This window comes from Drosophila willistoni, unplaced genomic scaffold (genome assembly GCF_018902025.1).
Source record: "Drosophila willistoni isolate 14030-0811.24 unplaced genomic scaffold, UCI_dwil_1.1 Seg143.1, whole genome shotgun sequence".
Classification (NCBI taxonomy): domain Eukaryota; kingdom Metazoa; phylum Arthropoda; class Insecta; order Diptera; family Drosophilidae; genus Drosophila; species Drosophila willistoni.
The window spans coordinates 421,921-431,434 of NW_025814102.1; the positions used below are offsets into that span (position 1 = coordinate 421,921).

At 35.8% G+C, this 9,514-nt stretch overlaps 1 protein-coding gene across 1 annotated transcript; it reads left to right on the forward strand.

Moving 5' to 3' along the window:
- Positions 1 to 927: 927 nt before the first annotated feature.
- LOC6648458 lies at positions 928 to 1,234 on the forward strand. Its single transcript, XM_002070835.2, has one exon. It carries the CDS (start codon positions 939 to 941, stop codon positions 1,200 to 1,202), a length of 264 nt encoding a protein of 87 aa, XP_002070871.1. The 5' UTR covers positions 928 to 938; the 3' UTR covers positions 1,203 to 1,234.
- The last annotated feature ends 8,280 nt before the right edge of the window (positions 1,235 to 9,514 follow it).

The window sequence follows — 9,514 nt, forward strand, 5'->3', positions numbered from 1 at the left end:
CAGTGACTTTTCTCAATAACTTCGTTATTCTCTGAGCTATTGAAATTTAATATTGGTGAGTTTATTATACCTATAAACAACTGTGCCGAATTTGATAAAGATCGGGTAACTATATGATATAGTTCCCATAGGAACGATCTGTGCAAAACAGTGACTTTGATCAATATCTTCGTTGTTTCCTATACTAAGATTGTAGGCCGCTCTTCTGCAAACATAAGCCTTTTTAGATAAAACGTTTTTCCATTGACCCCATCGCAACTAAGAAAGCTAAAGAAAATTAAATCAGGGAACCGATAAATACAATAACTGAGAACTAATAATTAATGCTTAAGTAGGCGATACTCTAACTACTTTTGGATGAATTTTTAGGCAGCATCACTTAGAACAAACCTGTCTTGTGGTAGCTAAATTATCTGTTTATGTTTTTTATGTTTTTGTTGAAACAGCGAATAAACAAACAAATACTCATATTGTAATAGTTATAAACAATGAATAAACGTTGTACAAACATTTGAATTTGTTGGCGTTTAGTATTTTGTTTAAATATTTATTTCGAAATGTTGAACCACCAAATTGAAGTACTTATGTACATAAAGTCAAAAGTTGCTGATTTGTGTTATTTTGCCATTGTAGTCAGTTCTTTCGAGGTTCACCAAAGCCACCAGCTGAACACATACAAATGTATATAAGTATATGCATGACGATAGCTTGTTGAAAAATTATTCATGGGAAATTTCAAAATAGTTAATGACGTCAGAGCAGACAAGTTAGCACGCAGGTAGGGGGAATTTTCTGTTTTTATTTTTTTGTATTTTGCCCACAAACATTTGCTTCAGAATCAGTATAAATAGGCTTCGTGTTGGCTCATTGAAATAAGTCAGTTTCTTGTAAAGCAAATTAAAGTAGTTAAACTTATTAAGTCAAAAATATCTAAGAATATGCGCTTTTATATTGTTCTCGTACTCATTGCCTTGGTGGCTGTGGCTACTGCTCAAGGACCCTTCCGTGGTGGACGTCGAGGTTCTCAGAATGGACAACAAGTTGGTCCACAAGGCGGTCAACAGGGTGGTCCACAGGGCGGTCCAGGAGGTCCTTGGGGTCTTCCACCAAATTGCACACTATCCAACTCTACATCTACTACTACAACAACAACCACTGAAGCTTCCACCGATACGGATTCTACAACAGTTTCTTCATCTTAAATGTTTTATAACATTGTAAAATCTATTTATTAAACAATAACAGACCAAAATTCTTATCAAAAAGTATACTTTGATTTTAGTTTAACAGACAATTTAGTTGAAATAATTTAGAATCTCATTTCAAAAGCGAATAACTAAGGAAAATTGGAGACGCGAATAACTAAATATTGAGGATAACAAATTATGATCTCTTTTACTTTTTTTATTAAGAGATGATGGAAATCTTTTAAATTCGATTTTAATACACATTAAGTTCAAAGTATATAATATTTGGCTTTCCTTTCATCTGGTGTGTGTGTGTGGGTGTGTGGGTGTATTTGTATGATGGGAATCTTTTGTGCGCCTTTGGCCGAAGCATTTCAAGTCCAATTTACTTAGTAAATCTCATTCACATTGACACAACAAGATTGGAAAGAAAGGCAGTCCGAAGTGGGCTTTTGAATTCAGCTGAGAAGGTAAGGGTCAGTCGGCTAACCAACCCACAATCCTGGCCCTGGTCGTCATTTATCCCCCCCTCCCCCCCCACACCGCTTACACGATTTTCACACAGCTCATTCGACCATTTGGCCATTCACATTCGCCCTTGGTCCAGCCCGTTTGCTTTCTCAGTCTGTTTCAGTGCATTAAGCAGTTTATCACGTTAAAAGATTGAATGGGGGGAATCTCTTCAGAAAGGATAACAATTTCGATACGTTTCGACCAAGTCAAAGACACACTTGAGCAGCCTTTGCGATGTTTGAAGAAGAGAATCAACAATGACAACAACAGCCAAAACAAGAATAACAAAAGCATGATGAGAATGCTTTTCAATTTCTTTTTTCTCTCATAATGAGCCCAATCATTGAGTTTTCATTCAATCCAAATAAGGGGTTCAATAAAATAGAATTAGTCCATTTTTTTTTTGGTTTATTTTCTTCTTTTTTTAATCCATTTAACTAAAAGAATATTCAAATTTGGTGTAAAATTTGAAAGATTTTACTTTGCCAAGCTTCAATGCAGTTGCAATTGAAGTTTCCTTAAGATGGCACACCCATTGCCCCTTTCCTTATGTTGTCGTTGCTGTCTTCGTTGTCCTTGCCGTCCTGTCGGCTGCTTCATTATGCGCCTGGAATTATGCAAGCAAACTTTAATCCCCGGCACAAGGCGAAAGAGATAGCGCTAAGAGATATATGTATGTATGCATTAGTACTTGAAGCTCTACCCTCCATGCTATCCATCCCCTTCCCTCCCCCCATACCCCTCTCTCATTTATTTTTGCCCTGTTTTCGCACTTATCTACAGCCACTTTATGCATTAATGGCGCGACTTTGTGTCGCTGACGCTTTATCTCATTTTGTTGATGAGCGCGTATAAAATGAAGTGAGCATGCAAGCGGAGGGCAACAGTAGGCGTGGCCAGAAAATAAGAGGAGAGTGAGAGAGACAGAAAGATAGAGTTAGCTTTAATCGAGTGCAGTCGAAAAATGCTGCAACTAACTGTCAAAACATTTCCTTCTAAAAAAAAAGGGGAGCAAGAGGGAGGGACGAAAAAAGGAAACTCAGCTTCAGTTGCAGTTTCTAAACGATGTCCATTGTCAGCCAAACCTTCAAACCGACCAACCAACCAACCAACCAACCAACCAGCTAGCTAGCCATCCAACTTTAGGCAGCCATCCATATCCATCGATAGATGGCTCAACCAAAATGCAATTAGTGGCCACAATATGGCGACATTCGACAGTTTTATTGACGTCACTTTGGCTTTTTCGGGCAAAAGCTATGGAAAAAAAATATATATATGTATTATAAAAAAAAAGGCAGCAAAAATATAAATGGAAAATGAAAATGAAAGATGGCAGCGACCACAAGTTTCAAAAATCACTAATGGATTTTTAATATAATAAATAATAGGACTATCTACGTAATTGTGTCTATCTCTCGGTATGTATGTGTGTGTGTGTGTGTGTGTGTGTGTGTGTGTGTGTGTGAGGAGAATGGATAGCGATGTCAGCGTGACGCCAGGGACAGGCATATCACGAACATGAAATGAAATTTTCTATCATCTTTCTTGTATAGTATGTGGCCTGTGTCCATAAAAAAGGTTTCTTGCCTTCCATTAGAGTTGACAACCCCCTTGTAGTCTTTTACCGCCCCGCAATTACCTTTACCTTTGTCCAAAGCAAGGAATATACATATCCTTTACCCCTTCCTCGCACACACGCACTCTGTTCGTAAAGGCATTGAAATAATTGAATAGATACACCATTATTTCCATTAATGGGTTCGGCAAAAGCTGTCTCCTTTTGGCACACACAAGCACACACACACAGATACCCATAGCCAGACAAAGTGCTATTTTAGGCCACAAAAACCACATGAAAGTTTCAGGCCTTCCTCCATCTCCCACCAATTGTATATGAAACTACATGCATTTTAGCTTATAGAGTTGGAGTAAAAGGCTGATGGCCGTTGTTTGGCCAGCTAGTTAGTTATCAATACGTAAGATATTCATTCATCCAGGAAATAAAAAAAAATATAAAAAAAAAAAAAAAGATATGTGAATATGCATATAAAGCATTATAAGTATTATAAATTACAAGGAAATACAAGTAAAAGCAGGAACAAGAACAATAATAACCAGAAAACACATTAGCCCATACATATAACAATACAATTCACAAGACACATAAGCAGATACATAAAGATTTATATATATGTACATCAAATCGAACTATTTGATACACTCAACGGATGTAGGGGGGGAGTATACATGTGGACTTCTGAATATTCTGGTATTATTTTCAATTTCCTTATTCCGTTCTTTAGCTCTTGTTACACGCCAGAGACAAGCACCCAAATACAATTGCCGAAGCGATCAGAGAATCTTCCTAAACAAAGGATAGGTATATAGGCAATTGCAGAATTTGGAAAATAGTTTCTCCTCTACTTTTTAGACAGCAACAAATTTTCCAGAAAATTTGAAAGTGAATCATTTGAAAGCATAAAACGTTGCACTTTTTGATTCCTTCAGAAGATAGGAAGGTTATACTTTCAGGTGACAGAAAAAAACTTCGTTTGAAAAATAATAAAAAAAATATATACTTCTGTAAAATTTTGTTTTATCATCAATTTTTACTTCCAATACATTTTCAAAAATCTTCATTAAAGCAATTAACATTTTCTGTATAGAAATGCCTTAAAGTTTTATTACACTGGCGAGCAAAATTTTAACACCAGAGTGCAATATTTCATTGGGTGGATCATAATTTGTTTTAAAGTTAATGTACAATAATGAGTTTTTTATAATTTGATTTTGTAACTATTTTACTCTCTTGTCTGAAAATTGAAAGTCATTTTGTCACCCGGAAGTTTTGCACTCTCTTAGTTTTCAGGCAACATTAATTTTGTTTTCACAGTAGTCCACATTTATCTTAAGCGCATCATTATTTGAAAGTCTAATGGATATATCGCTTAATGTTAACATTTTTCATCCATTTTATAGGTCAGAGCTACTTTCAGAACAAAGGATATAGGCAATTGTAGAAAATGAAAAAGCAGTTATCTTTACCTTATATTTTATTTTATGAATATTTTATCATACCATGTACGTACAGAGTATGAAGTGGTATATTAAAGTCGGCAGAATGACATAGGCAAAATGAAGTCTAGCCAAAAGCTACAATGGTTAATTTTCACTTAGTGTATGGTATACCAAAGTCGTGGCGACAATTCACTTAATTCACTTTTCCAGCTTACACTTTACAAACATTGAAAATTTATGCCTACGATCTATGTATACTATTTATTTATGCGTATATGTACATATACTTGAGCTCATATATGCACACACTATTGGGTAGTATTCGTTGAGCGAATCCTGACAATTGAACGAAATCAATAATTCATTAAAATAATGTATGCATAAAGGCTGCATATTTATGGCCATTGCCTATAGGGCGATAACAGGCAGCAACAATAGCAGCAACAATAGCAGCAACAATAGCAACAACAATACGAAAAGGATAAACTATGCAAATCGGGTCCGATATACATGCATAAATAACCAATTGGTGTCAAAAAGGGTCTTTTGCAACCAACACATTGTAACAATAACATCAACAAAACCAAAACAACAATATATATATGTATGTATATACTGCATATGTGTAAGTAAAGTTAACAGGCCAAGCTGATTATCTGGCTTAAACTCTAATTAGCAGCAGATGATAACTTCAAGCAAGAATCTTACTCAAGATGTGATTGATGCCTAAAATTTATAGTTTATCGACTGTAAGATACTGTTTTTTAACAAAGTATTGACATTCGAATATGAAATGAAGGACTTGAAGATGCGCTCCAATAAGCGGCTTCAATTTCATTTAATTATTGTTAAGTCAGGTTCGAATTGAAAAATATTTGTTTGGCATCGAAATCAATCTTATCCTATCTTATTGTTAGACTAGCACTAGTTGACAGGACCTTCGGCTAAGATGGTATTGATGTATAGTGTCTTTATCGACTTTCAAAACGACTTTCAAAGAGATTGATTATCATTGAAAAAAGGATTAGGATAGAAACACACTCCTAAAAATAGGTTCTATATGGGAGATTCTATATAGCATTTCTTGAGTTTTTTAAGTTTTGGAGACTTTAATATGCCTTTTTATATAGTCTTGATAATTTGTCCAGGGTATAAAAAGAAATCTAAAAGGACTGGAAAACGTAAGATTGCGCGGCGGGCGAAACAATCAAGGAAGCACTTAACCGAATGAAACACAAGTAAACAAATGAAAGTGAGCAAACACAAGACAAGCCATAGAGCAAATAGCCAAAGAGCGATAGACAGAAACAGAGAGAATGAAAGGGGGATTGGTTGGGCGAGGGGGAGGGGAAAGTATAGAGTAAGTAAGTAGATGAAGACGTCGAACAAGACGAGGGCAATGAAATAAAATGAAAATGCATTAAGTATGCAGATGCAGTTGCCATTGCCATTGCCCAGAGTACAAGTTGAAGTTAGACTCGGACTCGAACTCGGACTTGGACTCGGGATTTGGACTTTTGTCTTGGTCTGTGAATTCTACTTAGTCTTGGGCAAATAAAACGCAAGAGAAAGAACGAGAGAGAGAGAGAGTAAGATGCTTACGGTCATAACGAAGTTGCAACTGAAATGAAAGTTGCCATTGCCCACCAGGCAGTCATCATTTTGATACATGGCCATGAGCATGGACCAAAGCATTGGGCCAGGTTAGAAATGGTGAGGTGATTGAGACGGGCAAACCACCCACTTACTGTTGGACTTGTCACTCCATAATGCAGTTAAATCATTTTTATGTGCAACAGACATAGAAATAGCTTTGCTAACATTAAAGTTCTTCTCAAAACTCTTTAAATTTACTAAAAAAAACTAATACGAAATAAAAATCAAAAATATGACTAGAAGAAGAAAAAAAAAATGTTCCCCTTGCTACTGCTGTTTCCGCCACAAACTGTTGTCATATAACTTTTTCTATTAGTTTCGATTTTGATAAATTCTGATGTGTCTTTAATGTCACTTGATTCCAACATCATGCTCCACTCCTTACCACCCACCTCCCCCGTTTCCCCCTTCACTCAATGCTTCTGTATTTCTGGGTATTATCAGCCTTTTGCCAGCTGTTGTTTCTGTAAGTTGTGTTGATTTCTTGTCGTCCTAAGTAGAGAGAATTTTCGGCTGATGAGTTTCTCTTTTTTTTTTGCTTTTCGCTGCAATCTTCTTCTTTTTTCGAATAAAATTACTTATCAATGGCGATTTTTATTGCAAAAAAAAAAAAAAAAAACAAAACAATATGTTATGAAAGTTTTTAGGAAGTCGAATTTATTTTTGCCAAATCTTTCATAAAATAGGAAAGCGGGAAGTAGGGGAACATTTTCCTAATCATGGAGAGGGCTAATTCATTTCAACCATTCATGAAGGAGAGATTCATTAACGAATTCTTAAGGAATACATCAAGAGTTCCCAACGAATTCAGAAATACAAAAAGAAATTTCTCAAGGATATTTTTGCATATAAGGCATTTAAATTCTAGTGTGAGAAGTTAAAAAGGATTTGATTTACTTTCGCTTCAGGTGACATCGATGAAAAGACTTAATTACTTTATGAATTTTCCCTTACTTTTTATAACATACATATATAGAAAGATCTGTGGGGATCAAAACTGAATAAGGACTGCAAGAATTTATCATTGCTTAAAAGAAAATAAAATTGTTATATAGTCGGTGTTAGTTTTTTGCTAGGAATTTTTGGTCCATCTGCCTTCTTTTGCCACACTGTATTTTGTTCAGGTTTTAACCGATTTTAAAACGGGAAATCTTTATTAAATCGCAATTAATTATATTTTAAAATGAAATCAAACACTTGTATATTTCAATAAACAAATTACATCATACATACATAAATACATCATGATTCGTTACGAACTTTGGTAACAAATTTAGTTCTGGAGTTTGGATGCAAATTGAATGATCTAACATTCTAACTTCAAAATAAAACATGCGTTTTTTAAATACTCAAAAAATTAAGTAAACTATGTCTTCATGAAATTAAGATTTATTGGAAAGAAAGATTTATTGGCTTGAAAAGAATACTTATTCCAATTCAAAGTTGAATTCAAAAGCGGTTAAAATTTGTCAAAGTTACAGATTCGCAAAGTTAAAAGTTTTTAAAAGTTTTAAGAATTTTTCAAATTAAATGGCTAAACCCTCACTGATTAGTCATTATTATTCATATCTCGATATTGTATTACTTATTTCTCTTAAGTCAATTTCGATCTAAACATATTTTGAAACCATTATAAGTAAACGCCATATTCTAGAGCAATTCAAAGAGTTCCTTTTCCATGTTTATATATATAAGAGTTTCTATAGAATCCGATCGCTTAATAAACCAGTTTGGAATTTGAACTTTATGCTATCCATTGCAAAATGTTGCCTCGCTAATTTACTAACGTTAATTAATGGTGAAATCGAAAATGTTCGCTTTGAACTTTGCGGGAGTCGTTCGAGTGGAAGTGGAGGTGGAGAATGAAACCGCGCTAGCCACACTTAAAGAGGTAAGCCCAACCTCCTGGCCCAGTCTTTGCCCCGGTGTGTGTGTGTGTGTTTGCATGAAAGTATGTGCATGGCACAAAGGAAATGAAACACTTTACCATATAAAAGAGGCAGGCAAAGCCGAAGCTGAAGCCAAAGTTTGAGGCAACTGCCTTGTGGTCGCTTCACCCGCCGCCAAAAAAAAGGGTAGAAAAAAGAAACCAATGGAGAAAAGTTGTTGCAAATTGTCTGACTAAGGTGAGGAGTTGGAGAGTGGCAACATGGAGAGAAGAAGAAAAAAAAAGAAGGAAAGAAAAACCTTTTAAGTTTGTGCATCGCAAAATTATTGGAAATCACGCAATGGCTCTCCGACTCCGAGATAACCATGGATTTCCTCTTTCGATCTTTCTATAAAGTAATTTATATATTTCTTAATTTGCAAAAAGCAAATCGGGGGCTGGGGGAAACAAATAAAGAAAGGAAAAACGAACAAAAATTAAATCAAATGAAATGAAATATATAGAAATCGATATGGATATGGGATAATACACGCATTGCATTGAAAGCGATTTTTTGGTTGAGTGCCGGAAACGGATATCGAGAACGAACGAGCAGCGTGGAATGGCCACGGTTGGCCAGCGTTGATAGCGGACAGCGTCGTGGCAATGGAGCCAGGAGAAGGAATGGAAAGGGAAGGGAGAGTGAGAGCATCTGAATGAGCATGAGACTGAGAATGGCCGGCACCTCGAACTCAAGGTCTCCAAACATTTGATTTTGCCATCCGCTTGAACTAATTTTGCATGCAGCTCACAAAGGCAGTAGCCAGGATTGATAGAAGCAGCAAGGGGCTACGGGGGACGAATACGGTTGGCAGGGGGGGTGGTTAAAAGAAAAAGGAGTCACGCAGACGATTGATTTGGAAACGGACCATTGTCACGCCGTCGATATTTGTATGTATGTAGGAGTGTATGTACTTACTTGTCGGGGGAGGGGTGGCAACAAAAAATTCACCCCGCCAGACTTATTTAGTGGCAGTAAAAAGGATTTTAACCTTCTCTCAACTCGTATATCTATTTCTTACTTAGAGAGATGAAAGCAAAGCAAAAGGAATTCTTTTTCAATATTTTTTTTCTTCTTCTATTATTGGAATCTATCTGTAAATCTATCTGAATGGGACTAACACGTACGAAAAATATACAAACAAACAAACAAACGCAGACACAAACACACACACACATACACAGATACACAGATACACTAACATGTGTT